Genomic DNA, 18,342 nt, shown 5'->3' with positions numbered 1-18,342 from the left:
GCTGCTGTTTTGTGAAATATGTGGAAATGGGAGTCAGGTGCAGGGCTGAGGTCCTGCGACCACAGGATGCCGAGGGCACTGCCTGGGATCCTGGGGACACTCGCCCTCCGCCTCTGCTCCAGGGATGAGGCCCCGGCCCCATTGTGCCCAGCCATAGCCCTGCCCTGCCAGGTGGGCAGGATGCCAGCCAAGGGAGGCTCGGAGGGGCTTTGGCCCTGCTCAGCACCCTACCCTGGCCCGGAGAGGAGGCGGGGCTAGCTGGTGGTCTGAACAAAAGGCCCAGCTGCACGAGAGCTGGGACCTGCCCAACTAGAGGCCCACGGTGAGTGTGGAGGGGGTGGGGGCCGTCCCGCAGGCGGAGGGAGGTGGGGTGCAGGGGCTTCACTGCTGGGTGGCCAGTCCCCATGTCTGCCCCCCAGGGAGCATGGCCGCCCACCCCGTCCTGGATTCAGCTGTCCCCTACCTCTCTCTGGCCTGGGCCAGCCGGATGCTGCAGCAGCGAGGGCCGGTAAGAGCAGCCAACGGGGGCCTCAGCCCCAGGGGTGGGCTGGGAGCTGCAGGGCTGCCGAGCCTGCCCGGCCGGGTCTGCTCCCCACAGGCGAGGCAGTGTTGCTGGAACCCCAGGGTCTGGCTGGGTGGGCGTGGGAAGGGGCGGCCCTGTCCAGGCTGCACCTCCAGGGGGGCCCGGGCAGGGCATCAGGACAGGCTGCTCTAGTCCCTTGTCACAACACGTGGGCTTGGGAAAGGGGGAGCGCCCCGGCAGACCCCCAGGGCAGCAGGTCTGGGCCTTGTTGGACCCAGGGGCCAGAGGGGTCTGGGGCAGCGGAAGGAAGGCAGAACTGAAGCCCCGTGGGCAGGAGCCACCGGGGGGCCAAGGCACCGCCACTTGGGAAAGGGAACAGCTGTGTCCTGAGATGAGGGGCAGTGGCAGCTGCCTGCCAGCACGAGGGAGGCGGATCATCTGGGTCTTTCCAGAGGCCAACCCCGCCTGGCTCTGCACCCCTGGCGGGGAGGGACTGCTCTCAGTCCTGGGGGTAGACCCCAGGGCCGGCAGTGACCTGTACACCAGCCAGCCAGGGGGGCCACCGCCCCTTCCAGGTGAGCAGCCCATCCAGGGCCACCACCCGACAGCAAGGGGGGCCCAGGGAGCAATGAGATGTTTTGTGCGGATCGGTTTGGCAAAAGCAAAAGTGGCACTAATGTTTGTGGTTGGCAAGAGAAGAGCCTGGCTCTGCCGGGGCGCCCTGGCTTCCTCCTGACACCCAGGCACAGGAGCGTCCGCTGAGCGCTGGGCTGGGGACCTAAATGTCACCCCATGGGAATGAGCAAAGAACTTGCAGCACCGAGGTGCTCACAGATCAGAGAGGACCCTGATGACTGGCAGCAGAGGGGTCCAGGACAAGAAGTGAAGGGAACAGCGCAGCACAAAGCAGAAGAAAATGACAGACGTCACCTGTGGGCGGGGCCTGGGCAACACTGTAGGTCTTCACCCCATTTCTGAAAGTTTGGATTTCTATGACCGTGCGTGCTCCTATTACATTGATAAGCAGAAAAACAATAAGGCAGCACTTTTCAAACACAAAGTGCTCGGGGGAACGGGAAGGGCAGGCCTGTGTGGACAGCCAAGGCAGTGACAGCCTCTGTCCATGCCAGGTTCTGTGTGACATGCATGAGGATGGTGGCTAGACGGTGACCTCAGAGTTGAGACTGGGGTGGGCAGAAGCCCCTGGACTCCGACAGGTGCTGGCAGGAGTACAAGGAGGGCTTCGGAGACGGGAGGGAGGAGGCTGTGCTGCCCACGAGGCCTGGGCCGTAGCTCGAGCCCCTCCAGGAACACAGGGCAGGGGTGTGGGTGGTGGCAGGGGCCCTAGAATACGTCAAGCAGACACAGGCGGGGCAGCGGGAGGGCGGGGGGTGCAGGCCCAAGCCCAGTGCCCACCCCTGCAGGTGCCCACCGGCTGGGGCTGGAGCTCATCTCAGATCTGACCTCCCAGCCAGGCCTGCAGACCTGAGTGTGGACTTGCAGGATGGGACAACCTCATGCTCTGGGCCCACTATGACAACTTCCACGTCGACAGCGAGGACCAGTTTTACCAGCTGACCCTGGGTCTGTGCTCGGGGAATGCTGGTGAGTTCTGGGAGGGCAGGAGCTCTCCTGGCCACCTCCACTGCCGCCAAGGGACTCTCCTTTCCCGAGATGCTCTAGCAGGCTGGGAGTGGGGGTGCTTAAACGGGACCAGGATGGGAGGGGAGGTTGGGACCACAGAGACCCCCAGCTTCCCCAGCCTCCACGCTGGGAAAGGCTGTTGCTCCCCAAGTGCCTGCCCGGGGGTCCCAGATGCCGAGGCATCGCTGAGCCCACCACCCACACCATGCAAGGGATGCATTCCGGGGCTCCGGCGACAGTGACAACCAGGAGGGCAGTGCCTTCAGCACACTTGGCCGCAACCACGGTGGCTGCACAAGCTGTGTGGACGGCACCCACGTCCTCACCAGCTGCAGCCGCGATCGCTCAGCACCTGCGGCCAGGCCGGCCTCACCGGGCCACGGCCAGAGCACGCAGGGAACTCACCCAGCCTGTGCGGGGCTGAGGGCAGTGACGAGTGGGCCCCGCATGCCAGCACGCTGCGCGTTCACAACACTCAGACCCACGGGGCCTAGGCACCAGCTGGCATCGGGTGGGTGAAGCCTCGCTCATTAAATGTTCACGCCCTGCTGTCTGCTGCTGCCTCCTTCTGTGTCAGGGTGGGGAAGGGGCTGGCTCAGCCTCCACTCAGCCCAGCCACTTGTTCCCTGGCTAGCAGAAGGCACCCTGGAGGGCTTCTTGGAGGAAGCCATGCAGGAGCTCACTGGTGAGGCCAGAGGCCCAGTCACAGGGCTGAGGAGAACCTCTGCTGATCCATGCCGACCTGCTGGGACCCTGACCACCGATACTCAGGGGCCCTCAATAACCCAGTCCCACCGGATTCCAGAGTGTGGACAAGACTGCTCTGGGGGAGAAGAAATGCGTCAGGAGGGCCCAGGGGCTGGGAAGGAGGGAGGGGTGACGCCGGGCTCTGGCCAGGTCTCGCACGGCAGTTACGGAGCAAGACGTGGGAAGCAAGGCGGGCGGATCTGCCAGCAGGTCGGGTGGGGGAGACCCCAGAGAGGACGGGCCTCGGGGCACTCCTTAAAGGGCGGGGCTGCGGCCGAGCACCCACTCTGCCCTAGGACCTCACCACGCCGTCCCCCTCCGCAGAAGGTAGTGGGGCATTTACTGGTGTCGCAGCCCCGCAGGGGCAGGGCTGGGTTCACACAGGGTCTTGGAGGGCCATGTTGTGGCCCCAGGAGAAAGTTCCAGACGTGGCTCTGTGAAGTGTAGAATCGAGGGATTGCTGGAATAAAGAGCAACCTAGGGAGGGCGGCGGCAGAGTCTGCAGACCGGGAGCGGGAGCTGTCCTATCCTCCTCTTGCACTCGGAGTTGGAACCAATAAAGGCTGTCTCTACCGTAGTGAATAAAAGGGTAACCCAGCCAGGAGGGAACTGGTGTGTCCAGGATCCCTGGGCCCAGCTCAGGGTCTCGGCTTTACTTCAGGACCCAGGTGGGGAGGAGATTGGAAGGGGGTCAGCTCAGGGTAGGCTGAGCTCGTTCAGTCGGCCACATCCACCCCAAACTCCTGTGTTCACCCCACCCTAGCCCTGCTAGAGGTGTCTCTGAGCACTGGGCACTGGGGGAACTGGCGCCCCAATGATCAAGTTCCTGCTCCCCTAGCCTGCAGGTGAGAGAGACACAAGAAACAGGGACGTAAGGAAACGAGATCATTTCCGAGAGAAGTGCAGGAAAACCCCAGGGTGGCAGGAGGTACTGACGGGAAGGCGCCCGCAGGGGCATGGGACCGGTGCGCATGCTCAGTCAGCTCCAGGCAGGCCTCGCCCCAGCAGGGCACCGGCCAGAGCCTCGTCCACGCTCTGCTGTGGCTCCACCCTGGAGCTCTTCCTGGTGCAGAACTGTCCCCACGCATAGTCTCGGGTGGCCAGCCCCTACGCGGTGCCTACTGGTCCCAGGAACACTGTCAGCCGTGGGTCAGCACCCCCAGCGCAGCCCGGGCCTGGGCAAACGCCGGCTCTGTCCCTCCTTCCCGGTGCACGGCCCGCTGAGCAATGCAGGGCGGACCCTCCGCGCGGCGGGGGCTGGGGCTGGCCCTGGCTCCGCCCTGAACTGGGGCGCTCGCCTGGTGGCCTTTTGGGGGCGCATCACTCATGTCGCCCCACTTGCAGCAGTGCGGACCGTCACGAGTCAGCCGGGTCGGACTTCCAGGAACCTGCTGGCCCGTTACGAAGTCATTCTGGGATGTCCCTCCAGCGGTCACCCCAGGCCCCTCTGGCCGGTCCAGCTCTCCGCTGCGCTCCCGGGCACCCCGCGCCGGGCTTGGAGAGCGCGCAGCCTCCCACCGCGCGTGCGCCAGAGGCAGGCCCGGAGCCCGGGCGGCCGGGCGGAGCGGCAGCCAATCAGAGCCAGGCCTCTGGGGGCGCGGCCCGCGCAGGCGCGGCGGGTCCTCTGCCCGCGGGCGATTGGGCTGCGGGCGCGCGGGGCGGGGCGCAGCGCGCGGGCTTCCGCCAGGAGCGGCGCCGCCGATGGCCGCGCGCAGGGCCGGGCTCGGGGCTTGGCTCGCGGCCGCCCGCGCCGGGTCGCTGCGTCTCGGCCGCCACCGCTCGCCGCGCGCGCCCTGCCGCGGCGCCGCCATGGAGCCCGCTCCGCGCTGGCTGGCGGGACTGCGCTTCGACAACCGCGCCCTGCGCGCGCTGCCCGTGGAGACGCCGCCGCCGGGCCCCGAGGGCGCCCCGTCCGCGCCGCGGCCCGTGCCCGGGGCCTGCTTCAGCCGTGTGCGGCCCGCCCCGCTGCGGCAGCCGCGCCTCGTGGCGCTGTCGGGGCCCGCGCTGGCGCTGCTGGGCCTGGGCGCGCCGCCCGCCGCCCGCGAGGCCGAGACCGAGGCCGAGGCCGCGCTCTTCTTCAGCGGCAACGCGCTGCTGCCGGGCGCCGAGCCGGCCGCGCACTGCTACTGCGGCCACCAGTTCGGCCAGTTCGCCGGGCAGCTGGGCGACGGCGCCGCCATGTACCTGGGCGAGGTGTGCACGGCGGCCGGCGAGCGCTGGGAGCTGCAGCTCAAGGGCGCGGGCCCCACGCCCTTCTCCAGGTGGGCCCTTCCCCGGGTGGGCCCTTCCCTTCCCCGGGCGGGCCCTTCCCTTCCCCGGGCGGGCCCTTCCCTTCCCGGGGTGGACGGCAGGCCGCGGTCCTGCCCGACGAAGGGAAGAGGCGCGACCAGGCCAGGGCGGGAGGCGCCGCGGCCCCTTGGACCGACCCGGGGCGGGGGTCCCGCCGCCTCTCCCGGAGGTGGAGCGCCTCGTTCCCCTCTGAGAGCGCGGTGCTGACGGCCGCCCAAGCTCCGTTCTCGCGAGCTCGCCAAGGACTGTGGAGTCCCTTGCACGAGTCGCGCGCGCTCGCGTTTGCCGGTCTGCTGGGCGCCGGTCGGGTCGCAAGGTGCTGGGAGAGGGGTGGTGGCTGCCTGTTGTCAACACGCCCTGCCACGCGCTTCTTTCACAGAGGCCTGTTTGGGGGCTGGGGGACTCTTCAGACCCCCGCCGCCGTGGACGTTCTTAGGGGCCAGTCCTGCTTGACCTCGAAGTGAGGTGGGCCATGCTTAGATTCCTGCATGGGGCACACAGGTGGTCCGCAGTGTGGGCGGAAAAATCCAAACTCTGAAATACTTGAAAGAAGTTTATTCTGAGCCAAATTTGAGGACCGTGACCCGGAGCCACGCCCAAGAGGCCTTGAGCAAGTGGACTCGCTGTGGCTGGGTCACAGTTTGGTTTTATACATTTCAGGGAGACACAGGTAAAGTCATAAATCAATACGTGGGAATCACACATTGGTTTGGCCGGAAAAGGTGGGACATCTGGGGGGGGGGGCGATTACAGTTTATAGGTGGGTTTGAAGACTGTTTGGCTGACAGTTGGCTGAGAGAGTTAGGCTTTATCTAAAAGACCAGAAAGGAAATGCTTAATTTAAGATAAAGGTGTGAGCACTCTGGGAGGTCCAGACAGGAGAATCTTTTAAGTTAAGGATCTGCTGGGCTGCTTGAGTTAAGATGGGGGAGGGGCATTCTATCTTTCAGGTGCTGCTGATGCTGTACCACAGTCAGGTTGGGAAGTGAACCACACTGTATTTGGTTAGCAAAAACCTGCTTCGTGGGATTTTACCGTTTGTGAGCCTGACTCATCTGGCCTCCTTAGGAAGGACTTTGAGCCAAAGGGAAAGATCAGAGTTCAGTCCTCAATAGCAGGACCGCCGGGCCCGTGTGCTGTCCTGCCTTCTGTATACAGACGGCACTTAGATCTGTTTTGTTCTTTTCCACTGAACAATTCGTATACTTAATCCACGTTCTTTAAATGCTTCTCGAATGACTAAATAAATACATGTAAGCTGGCATTTTATGTTCAACGGCTTACTAAATCCGTCTCCCATCAGGCCACTCCCTGTGCTCTCATCCCTGTCCCTCAGCACCCCGTCCGCCAGGCTGGACATCCCAAGCCAGATCCTCAGACTAACTGGCTCCTCCTCGTCCCCCAGTCTCCAGACCTTCCGGTCTGTGTCTGAAAAGTTTACTGAGTGCAGACCTGGCACCCCCCGCCCACCTCCAGCAACCTGCTTAGAGTTTTCTGCACCAGGGGCCGGTGGGCGAGTCTCTGACCCTTGGGATGGTGTGTGATTGCTTCTCAGCCTGGGGCCTGCTGCTTCTCTGGGCATCTTTAAACTATGTTTTCATTGTAATGATAAGTTATAAAGACAAGCCTTTTTGTGAGAGTAATCTGTTGTTGGAAGATGCTTTTTATATTTGAAGACCTGGGTTTTAAATTAAGTCAGTGTTTCCAGACCTGAGGTCTGCTAGAATATTTTTTCCTTTAAAAAGGAAAAGGGGCTGGGTGTGGTGTCTCATGCCTATAATCCTGGCACTTTGGGAGGCTAAGACAGGAGAATTGTTTGAGGCCAGGAGTTCAAGACCAGCCTGGACAACATAGCAAGAACCTGTCTCTGCAAAAACAAATTTTTTTTTTAATTGGCCAGGCACAGCCGTGGTGGTCCACGCCTGCAGTCCCAGCTACTCAAGAGTCTGAGGCAGGACTTCACTCGAGCCCAGGAGTCAGAGGCTGCAGTGAGCTGTGATGACATCACTGCACTCCAGCCTGGGCAACAGAGGGAGATCCTGTCTCCCAAAAAAGAAAAAGGGTCCTTTGACCCTTACTGAGGCCCTTCCTATGACTCTCCCCCCATGTGTCCCAGTGTCCCTGGCCTCAGGAGTTCTCCAAGATTCAGTCTAACGTCTGTAATGGCTGGGAGAAGTAAGACTTACATAATGACAACTATAAAACATTGCTGAAAGAAATTGAAGAATACATAAATAAATGGAAACACATCCCATGTTTATGGACTGGAAGACAATTTTTTCAGGAGACATAGTCTTGCTCCGTTGCCCAGGCTGGAATACAGTGTCATAATCACAGCTCACTGCAGCCTTGAACTCCTGGGCTCAAGTGATCCTCCTGTCTCAGCCTCCCAGGTCGCTGTGATTACAGGATAAGCCCCTGCACCCAGCTCGGAGAATTCATGTTACTAAATTGTCCACACCACCCAACGTGATCCACAGATTCCATGCCATCCCTGTCAAAATCCCAGTGATGTTTTTTGCAAAAATAGAAAAACCCATCCTAATGTTTATATGGAATCTCAAGCGACTCTGAATAGCCAAAACAATCTTGAAAAAGAAGAATGAAGTTGGAGAACTCACACTTCCTGATTGAAAACTTACTGCAAAGCTGCAGTAATCAAAACAGTGTGGTGCTGACAAAAAGACAGCTACATAGACCACTGGAACAGAGAGCCCAGGAATAAGCCCTCGTTTGCAGGGACAAATGATTTTTGACCAGGGTGCCAAGACCATTCAGTGGGGAAGGGACAGTCTTTTCAACAAGTGCTGCTGGACAACTGGGTGTCTGCATACACAGGAATTAAGCTGGACCCTTGCCTTACACCGTGAACAAAAATCACCCCAATGGGGGGTGAAACAAGCGTAAGAGCTAAAGCTAGAAAACTTAAAAAGAAACATAGGAGCAAATCTTCATGACCTTAGATTTTGGCAGTGATTTATTGGATGATCACTTTTTGCCTAAGCTTTTGCCACAAAAATGGACAAATTAGACCACATGAAAAATATTATGTATAAAAAGACACTCTCAAAACTCAACAACAACAATAACAAAATTCAAAACTGGGCAAAGTGCTTGACATTTTCTCAAAGACTTATATAAATGGCCAATAAGCATATGAAAAGATGCACAACTTCACTAGTGTTTAGGGAAATGCAAATCAAAACTACGATGAGATACTACCTCGCACCTAATAGGATGGCAAATATTGAAAAAATAAGTGTTGGTGAGGATGCAGAGAAATCGGAAGCTGTGTGCACTGTTGGCAGGAATGTAAAATGATACGGCCAAGGTGGGAGGCCGTATGGTGCTCCCTCAGAAACTTGAACACAGAACTGCCACGTGACCCAGCCCTCTCCTGCGGGGTCTCCAGGAGTCACTTGCACACCATGTTCACAGCAGCGTCATCCTAATAGCCAGAAAGCGGAAAGAAACCCCAGTGCCCGTCTGCGGGTGACCGGATGAACAGAATGTGTATGCAAACAACACTGTTCAGCCTTAAAGAGGGAGAAAATCCCGACACCTGCTGCGACGTGGATGAATCTTGCGGACACTGCGGAGAGCAGGGAGCCAGGCCAAGGCCGTGTGGCGCGTGCTGTGATGCGCCGGGGACTGCCAGGGCTCGGGGAGGGGGATTAGGAGTTAATGTTTGACAGGGACAGAGTTTCAATGTCACAAGACCAAAGGATTCCTGCAGATGTGTGGTGGTTAGGGTTGTGCAATATCACGAATGTGTCTGATGCCGCCGATGTGCACACTTAGAAATGGTTCGGAGGGTAAATTTTATGTGTACTTGACCACAATAAAAAAACTGAAAATGAAGGGATCAGTCATTTGACCCTGACTCAGGCCCACATACCTCCCCCCAGTGTGTCCCAGGGTCCTTGGCCTCAAAAGTTCTCCAGGACTTGAGGCCAAAGTCCAAAGTGGCTGTGAGTGGCCTAAGGCCAGTCCTGCCGGGCCCTGCAGAGTGGGTTTTGGGGAGTGTCACGTGGCTGCTGCCGGCGGGGGGTGCTGGGCTTCGGGACGGCCCTTCCCGCAGGCGCAGAGGAGCTTGTTCCTCATGGGGCCATGTTGGGGCGCCAGTGCCGATGCACGGTGGGGGGGAGGGGCTGTCGGACGTGTCCACCCCGAGGCCTCTGCCCTTACTGTGTGGCCACATCCGGTTCTGGCCGGTTCTAGGGGCCGTGCCCCGGCCAGCAAGACTGCTTGTTTCAGGGTCGTTTTCGGCAGACTCAGGACTAGCTCTGGCTGTGCCGGCTTCGCTGGCTCCGGGCTTAGTGTGGCATCTAGCGGGGCGAAGGACTGATCCACAGCCAGGGAGGGTGGAGCCACAGGACAGATGACCTTGGCCTTCAGGTGCTGGCACAGTTCCTTGCACACTCCAGGAGGAGACAGGCGGAGAGCAGGCGGGACTGAGGGCCCCCTGGCCTGGGCCGGTGCAGTCCCGGAGCAGCCTGGGCACAGCTGAGCCTGTTTGAAAGTCGTTCTCCCTCCTGTCCGCTCGCTGCCCTGGACCTGGCGTGCAGAGGGCTCCTGGCCCGGCCTGCACGGTGAACTCTCGTGTTTGGTTTCAGACAGGCTGACGGGCGCAAAGTCCTGCGCTCCAGCATCCGGGAGTTCCTGTGCAGCGAGGCCATGTTCCACCTGGGCATCCCCACCACGCGGGCTGGGGCCTGCGTCACGTCTGAGTCCACGGTGGTGCGCGATGTGTTCTATGATGGTAATCCAAAATATGAAAAATGCACGGTTGTGTTGCGTATAGCTCCTACTTTTATAAGGTAATGCCGGGGTCCTTTAGGCCTGTCTGTGTGCTCTTGCTTGCAGTCACGGGAGCTCTGTGCTTACGCAGCTAGGACGTCTCGTAGAAGCAATAAGCCGAGGTGACGGCCCTGGCCTCTTACAGAGTCGGGCCTGTCCCTAAGCAGTCTCAGGAGCAGCCTGTCCACGAAGTGGACGCTTCCCACCCGCTGGGAGAGATTCACAACAAGAAAGGCACGTGGCTTTCTGGTTCGGGGTCCTGTGCTGTGTGTGGACAGTTGTGCCCACAGTCCCCATCCAGGCCCTTGTCCCAGCCAGGAGCGGGAGGAGCAGAGGCCGAGGCCGCCTGCCTGGATGCCTCGAGGCACCAGAGGGGGTGCAGGAGCTTGGGCGCCAGGGGGAGCCCCCGAGTGGTACTTCCGGGGAGGAGGGTCTGCCGAGTGTGAGGTTCTGGGAAGGGGCACAGAGCCGCTGTCTGGGAGATACGACAAGGACCTGCTCACACGTCACCCAGGAAATGGCCTCTCCTGTGTGGCGTGTTCCAGTGCCTGGCTGCCATCCTGCAGGTGGCCCAGCGCTGGCTGGTTTGGCCTCCCTTGGGGCTGGCTCCTGTTCCTGACGGGAGCCCGCTGGTCTTTGGTGTCACCTGCGGCCTGGCATCCGACACCTTTTCAGTGCTGAGTACCTGGACCGAGCTGCCCAGAGGTCCCTGTTGGTCTTGGGCTTCTCCGCACCTGCCGGGGCCGCCCGTGGCTGGGGCTGACTGTGTTGGTCTCTGGGGGAGGGGACCTGCCTCCCCCCGGGAGACCCCGCTGCACTGCGGCCCGGTGGGCATTTCGATGTGGCCATCCTGTGCCTTGCGGAGCGTTGAGAGCATTCCCGGCTTCTGTCCACCAGTCGCCAGTAGTGACTGACCCCAGTTGTGACAATGAAAACATGCCCAAACGCTGGCTGAGGTCCCCTGGGGACAGTCACCTGGTTCAGAGTGCCGCTGACCACTCCTGGCACAGTGTCCCTCGCAGCTGGCCCTGCCCTGCCCCCAGGTGCCGAGACAGGCTGTGTCCCTCGCGTGGAAGGACACGCGGCTCCCGTGAGTTGGGCGGGTGGGGACGGACCCCACACGCGCCCCGGCCTGCGGGGACAGGCCGTGCTCAGTGCTGGCTGCAGACGTGAAACAGTCTGTATTTGTCATCTAAAGCCAGGATACGTTTTGGTTGCTTGTTTGCTTTTGTTCTAATCAGGGTTGTCTTCCTGCTGTAGGGCTACAGGATCGAGTAGCCATAACTTCTTTCTTTTTTATCTTCACAAGGGGCTGGGGTCCTGTTGACCTATTGAAAACTCGAGTCTTCCCTCCAGGTTCGGATCCTTTGAGATTTTTAAGCCCACAGACGAGCACACAGGGCGCGCGGGCCCCAGCGTGGGCAGGAGCGACATCCGCGCGCAGTTGCTGGACTACGTGATCGGCTCCTTCTACCCCGAGATCCAGGCCGCCCACGCCGGCGACAGGCTGCAGAGGAACGTGGCCTTCTTCCGGGAGGTGGGTGGCACCCATGCCCTTGCCTGCCGCGGAGCACACGGTCATTTTGGCTGTGGACAGAGGCTTTACTGGGGGTCCCTGCCCTCCTCTGGGCCAACCCCTCCAGCCCCCAAGCCCCATCCTCTCCCTGGGGCTCGTGGGCCGACTTCTCCCAAAGCCCAGGGTCACTGGCGCAGTGGCGCCCACAGGCCTGTGTGTCTGCTCCCGTGCGGGGCGTAGCCAGCGGGGCCTCGGCGGGAGGGAGAGTGTTGGAGGGAAGCGGCTGGCTGGGGGGGTGTGCTGCTGGGTGCCAGGCGCCCCCAGCGTCAGCGCTCACAGGGCCCCCAACACACCCCGGAGCGGCTTTGACTTGGGGGAGACACTGACTGTCCCAGCTTGGGTCTCGCTCGCCCCCCCCCCCCCCGACTGCCACATGTGGTCCCTGCCCCACAGACGGTTCACCCGTCCCCATACGACCTCACCTCCTTTTCACAGGATGCCCGCGGTGCATTGCAGGGCCCGGCCTTGCCTGGTTGGCTGGGGCCTGCAGCGCTGGGGGGGCGGGGAAGGCTGCGTGGGGCCAGGGGCTCGGACCACCCGTGGAGCAGCTCGCCAGGGCCAGCTGCAGGCCCATTTCACCATGTGGCTTGGGGGCAGTAGTGGGCGCCAAGTGGGTATTTGTGAGGCTCCACCCTGCGCGAGGTCAGTTCCTTGACCCCACCTTGGCCCACTCCGTGTAGCCAAGCCACGTGGCTGCAGAGCGCTGGGAGGGCCGGCAGGGCTCAGCCTCGCACTCGGTGCAGACACGGCCGGGCGGCCTGAGCCAGTCACACTGCCCCCAGCCTTGGTCTTCATCAGCGAGGCAGGACGGTGCCGCCCGCATCCTGGGAGCGTCCCTGGCATCCAGGAGGCGACGTGTGTGCAGGGCCTGCGCTAAGGCCCCTGGTGTCTGGGGGGGGGAGGCGCGGGGTCGAGGGGCCCTGGGTGAAGCCCTGCATCTTGGGCTATTCTCGAAGTCGTGCTGGTGCCGGGCTGTGTAGGGGTCAAGTGTGCAGGGCTGGTGGCCAGACCCTGGCCCTACTGCGCCAGAGGGGAGATGGACTGCAGCCTGCAGGGCACAGTGACCGGCACCTAGGATAGGTTTTGCCCAGCAATGGGGCAACTTCCTTCCTTGTTTCCACGGGATCTCCTACTGGGCCTGAGGCTGCAGAATGTCAGGGTTCCCTCGTTTTCCTGGTCTGGGTAAAAGCCAAGTGTGTGGGCATGTGAGAGAGTGGATGGTATCAGTGGGGATTAGAACCCACACATTCCAACCCACTCGGCAAACTTTCTCCTTTCCTCACAAAATATTCTCGTCTCCCCCATGGTCGAGATTACAGAAGATACTGGAACAGGCCCGTGGAAGTCCCCGGAGAGTGAGAACTGCTCAGAGGCGCAGCTAGTCCAGGGGTGGGAAGAAGGGCGGGCACTTGCCCTCGCTCTGGGACCAGAGGGGGTGGGGCCCCACAGCAGGGCGCAAACAGCGTCTGCCCTGCCCAGGTGACGCGGCGCACAGCACGGATGGTGGCCGAGTGGCAGTGTGTCGGCTTCTGCCACGGCGTGCTCAACACCGACAACATGAGCATCGTGGGGCTCACCCTCGACTACGGGCCCTTCGGCTTCCTGGACAGGTGAGTGGCCTGGGCCCACCCGAGAGCCGGCCCCTGGGGGTGGCAGAGAGGAAGACGAGCGTCTGGCCTCAGGGCTCGTGCTGCTGCCCCTGTGACATTTTGTTCCGTGTTTACTTCTCCTCGGCAAGGCCCGGTCAGCCGTTCCTGGAAGGAGAAATCCCCTGGCAGGTTCTGAGCACGTGCTGTCTTAGCATTTTAAAAAGGGTCCCTCCGCTGCTGGGGTGAAAATGGAGTGAAAGGCCGGCCCAGTGGTAGTAGGTTATCAGAACCTACTAACATTCTTGTCATTAGAGTTGGTATACAACCTCCCACTGCTAAATTGGACTGGCTATTAAAAATAATACTTTTAAAAGAAATGAAAAGAAAATGGATTAAGGCCGGGTGCAGTGTCTCACACCTGTAATCCCAGCACTCTGGGAGGCCGAGGCGGGAGGATCACTTGAGGTCAGGAGTTCAATATCAGCCTGACCAAGAGCGAGACCCTGTCTCTACTAAAAATAGAAAAATTAGCCGGGCATGGTGGTGCTCACCTGTAGTCCCAGCTGCTCGGGAGGCTGAGGCAGGAGGATCGCTTGGGCCCAGGAGGTGGAGGTTGCAGTGAGCTGTGAAGACCGCACCGCACTCCAGCCTGAGCCACAAAGAGAGACTCTGCCTTGGAAAAAAAAAATGCATCGAAAGGACGTGAGCGGGAGCCGGCACCGGCGTGGCTTCCCTGTGCTCGGGCAGAACTGGCAGGAGCTGGTGGCTGACTGGGGAGGAGAGTCAAGGGCAACTCCAGGGTCCTTGACCTGAGACTGTGGGGACAGGGTCCCCATGGGACAGGGCAGGAGAGGGTGGACCCATGGCCACTGCCTTTGGCCTCCTGTCCAGAGGCCTGCGTCACGCCCTTGGCGTGTCCCTTCAGGCAGTGCCGCAGCTCTCTCGCCCTGTGCGACAGGTATGACCCCGAGCACGTGTGCAACGCCTCCGACAACGCCGGCCGCTACGCCTATGGCAAGCAGCCCGAGGTCTGCAAGTGGAACCTGCAGAAGCTGGCCGAGGCCCTGCAGCCGGAGCTGCCGCTTGAGCTGGGCGAGGCTGTCCTGGCCGAGGAGTTCGACGCCGAGTTCCAGAGGCACCATCTGCAGAAGATGCGCCGGAAGCTGGGCCTCGTGGGAGCGCAGCTCGAGGAGGACGCGGCACTCGTGGCCCAGCTGCTGGAGACCATGCACCTGACCGGTGAGGGCCACGCACACGCCGCAGCATGGGCTCGGTGTTTTATTGTGGTTAAATATAGTTTGCCCTTTTTAGGTGCACAGTTCAATGGCTCTGCACCACACCCCTCTCCAGAACGTTCTCATCGTCCCAAACTGCAGCTCCAGCTCCCCTCCCCCAGCCCCGCCCCCCCCCCCATTCCACTGTCTGTGAGTCTGATGACGCCAGGTCCTCAGGAGTGGACTGACACAGCCTGTGTCCTTCCGGCTTATTTCACTTAGCATGACAACCTCAGCATGCGTCCGCGTACCTGTCGGAACTCTGTCCCAGCCTGAGGCTGATACCCGCTGTGTGGGCCCTGCTCATGCACACTTGGGGGCTTCCGCTTCCGAGCACTGTGCGGTGTTGTCACGGAAACATCTGGGGACCCACTTTCAGGTCTGCACACAGACAGTGGGTTTGCCAGCTGGTGTGCGGAGCCACTCAACTGCTCTGGCTGGAACTTCTCGCGTGTCGGACGGAAGTGTCCCACGTGGGGGCTGCTTGTCTTGTCCTGATCTTAGAGGAAAAGTGCTCAGTGGCTCGTCGCTGAGTGTGTGGTTGGCTGAGCTTTTACACGCAGCTTCATCAGACTGACGTTTTCTCTGGTTTGAGTGTTTTTACCATGAAAGGCTGTCAGGTTTTATCAAGTGCTTTTCCGTGCAATGGAAATGACCCTGCGGCTTTATCCTTCCATTCTTATCTCCTTGTATTTGGGGGATAATTCCTACTCAGCTGTGGCTGTGATCCTTTTAACATGCTGAATTTTGCTAGTATTTTCTGGATTTTTAGCCTGTAGTTTTCTTTTCTCATAGTGTCTGGTTGGCCTTGATATTTAAGGCTGTGCCGGCCTCACAGACAAGTTAGGAGGTATTCTCTCTTCCAATTTTCCCAGAAAGTCCAAGAAGGATTGGTACTGGCTCTTTAAATGTTTGGTAGAATTCACCAGTGAAGCCATTTGGTCCTGGTCTTTTTTTCTTGGGAAATTTTTGATTACTGATCAGTCTTTTTATTCATTTTATTTAGATTTAGGTCTGTCAAGATTTTCTGTTTCTCCTTGAGTCAGTTTTGGTAATTTGTATGTTTCTAGGAATTTGTCTCTGTCATCCAGGTTATCTAATTTTGGCATATAATTGTTCATGGTATTCTTTTTGGTTTGTTTTTTTTCTTTTGAGACAGAGTCTCACTCTGTTGCCCGCAGAGTGCCCTGGCATCAGCCTAGTTCACAGCAACCTCAAACTCCTGGGCTAAAGGGATTCTCCTGCCTTGGCCTCCCCAGTAGCTGGGCCTACAGATGCCACTAACCATGCTCAGCTAACTTTTTCTCTTTTTTTGGTAGAGACAGGGTCTCACTGTATTGCCCAGGCTGGTCTCAAACTCCCAGGCTCAAGTGATCCTCCCGCCTTGGCCTCCCAAAGTACTGGGATTACAGGCGTGAGCCACATGGTGCTTGGACGGGTATTTCTTCATCCTTTCCCTTTCAACCCTACGTCTCTGAGTGCACTGCAAGTCTCTCGCAGGCAGCACATGGCTGAATTGTGGCTCTATGTTTTGCCAGTCTGCCATTTCACTATTTCTGTGTCTTACACCTTTTTTGTCCCTCATTTTCTCCATTATTGCCACCTTTTGGTTTAGTTGTTTTTGTAATATAGTGTTTTGATTCCCTCGTCATTTCCTTTTGTGTTTAACTTTTAGATACTATCTTAGGGTTACCATGGTTACGGTGTGACTGTATTTGAGTCAGGATGAGAACCTCTCAGGACACGATGCATTGAGTGCAGAGCAGGCAGTGGTGACTGACAACAGCGCTGGGGACAGGCACCCGGCACGGCACCTTCTCACACCCGTTCACAGAGAATGGAGGTCGAGCTGGGTGCAGACGTGCAGAGGCTGAGGGGTGGGGACGTGGCGGGGGCCGCTGAGCAGGGCTCAGCACGTGTGCTAGACAGTGTGCGGCAGGGAACTGCGGGGCTGTGCCTGCCCCGCCCTGAGCAGCCTGTGCTCCACCCAGGTGCCGACTTCACCAACACCTTCCGCTCCCTGAGCTCCTTCCCGGCTGAGCCGGCGTCGCCGGACCTGGAGGAGCTCCTGGCCGTGCTGACTGCACAGTGTGCCTCCCTGGAGGAGCTGAGACTCGCCTTCCGACCCCAGATGGATCCCCGGTGGGTACCTGGGTCTTGCTTCCTTGGAATTTGTTTCCAGAAAGGAAGGAATGTTCAGAAAATAGGTTCAAGGGGAATGCTGGGGACAGAGCTGGCTGGGGCTGCGCTGGGGCCTGGGTGTCCCCGGGATGAGGCAGTCAGAGTCCCGTCTTATGGCATTGGGACCCGTTGGTCACAGAGAAGACAAGGGATGCTGACAGGTGTGGGGGCCAGATGGCACGGCTGGGCGACAGTGGTCTTGTTTCCCAGAACAGTCTCTGGGTTACCAGGGAAGGTGGGCGCTCAGATTCCCGGGCAGACCACGCTTTCCTGCACTGTCCCCAACAGGAGGAACATGTCCGGTTCAGAGTGCTTCCCATGCTCGGGGTGGTGCATGGAGGGTGCCGGTTGTGGCAGTAGCAGACCCTGGTCACACAGGAACTTGAGGAGTGGGGGCCGTGGGCACACAGGCCAGCAGGACCTGTCGAGTGCGAAGCCCAATGGGGAAAAGTCATCGCAGAGACCACCCCACACGTGTTAAACCCTGGGGGTCATCCGGGTGTTGTGTCAGGATGCAGGTGGAGAGAGCAAGCCACAGAGACCGTCCCTGCCCTGGGCAGGACGGGGGACCGGTCCACAGCAGGGCTCCAGGCTGGGGGGGGACAGGGCCTCCCGGCAGCCCAGGACACGGCCTCGTGCTGCCCACCTGCTGCAGGCAGCTCTCCATGATGCTGATGCTGGCGCAGTCGAACCCGCAGCTGTTTGCGCTCATGGGCACGCGGGCGAACCTCACCAGGGAGCTGGAGCGCGTGGAGCAGCAGGCCCGGCTGGAGCAGCTGAGCCCGGCCGAGCTGCAGAGCAGGAACAGGGAGCACTGGGCCAGCTGGCTGCAGCGGTACAGGTGAGCCCGCAGTCACCGGGTCCCCGTGCCAGGGTGGCTACAAATGGCAGAGGGGTGCCTTGGGCCCCACCTGCTAGGAGACACCAGCCCGGATGTGATTGCAGAGCCCGGCTGGACAGGGATAAGGAGGCTGTGGGGGACGCTGCGGCCTGGCAGGCTGAGCGCGAGCGTGTGATGCGCGCCAACAACCCCAAGTACGTGCTGAGGAACTACATGGCACAGAACGCCATCGAGGCTGCCGAGGGCGGAGACTTCTCAGAGGCAAGGACAACCCTGCCCCGCACCCTCCCCAGGAGGGAGGGAGAGAGGGCCTCAGACCCCCTCACCCGCACTCCCCCCAGGTGCGGCGTGTGCTGAAGCTGCTGGAGACCCCCTACGACAGCGAGGCGGGGGCAGCCGCGGAGCCAGCCGCGGAGCCCGCGGAGGGCGCTGGGGCAGCCGGCAGGAGGCACTCGTACAGCGACAAGCCCCCTCTCTGGGCGGTGGAACTGTGCGTGACGTGATCCTCATAACGGCCTCAGGGGCTCCGCACTGGAGCTGGAGTCCCCGAGGCCCTGAGTGCTGCGGAGTCACTGAGACGGTGCCGGCTGCCCCCGTGCCCGCCTCTCCATGACGACAGAGACATCCAGTCAGGACCTGACCCGTCTCTGCCTGACGCCAGCTCAGCAGCACAGCACAGCCCAGGGCGCTCCCTGTGAGGACGGGAGTGTGGCCTCGTGTGTGGGTGACGGGGGGGCCGGTCCCAGGGACCAGGCAGCTCCTCCGGCCCGCACTGTGTCTCCCAGGCCCCAGAATAAACCACCTGCTTCCTCAGTCAGCCTGCGTGTGGTCATTTCTCCCTCCTGCCCTGTCCCCAGCCCCGGAGAGAAGAGAGGCAA

General features: G+C 60.4%; 1 protein-coding gene across 1 annotated transcript; it reads left to right on the top strand.

Moving 5' to 3' along the window:
• The first annotated feature begins 4,615 nt into the window (after positions 1–4,615).
• Positions 4,616–18,164, top strand: SELENOO (selenoprotein O). Its single transcript, XM_045555359.1, has 9 exons — positions 4,616–5,175; positions 9,820–10,023; positions 11,360–11,540; positions 13,059–13,189; positions 14,127–14,407; positions 16,434–16,584; positions 17,279–17,464; positions 17,569–17,725; positions 17,806–18,164. The coding sequence occupies exons 1-9, from the start codon at positions 4,616–4,618 to the stop codon at positions 17,974–17,976; spliced, it is 2,022 nt and encodes a 673-aa protein (XP_045411315.1). The 3' UTR covers positions 17,977–18,164.
• The last annotated feature ends 178 nt before the right edge of the window (positions 18,165–18,342 follow it).

The sequence above is a fragment of the Lemur catta genome, chromosome 6, assembly GCF_020740605.2.
Source record: "Lemur catta isolate mLemCat1 chromosome 6, mLemCat1.pri, whole genome shotgun sequence".
NCBI lineage: Eukaryota > Metazoa > Chordata > Mammalia > Primates > Lemuridae > Lemur > Lemur catta.
This window is presented reverse-complemented; position numbering and strand designations above follow the sequence as displayed.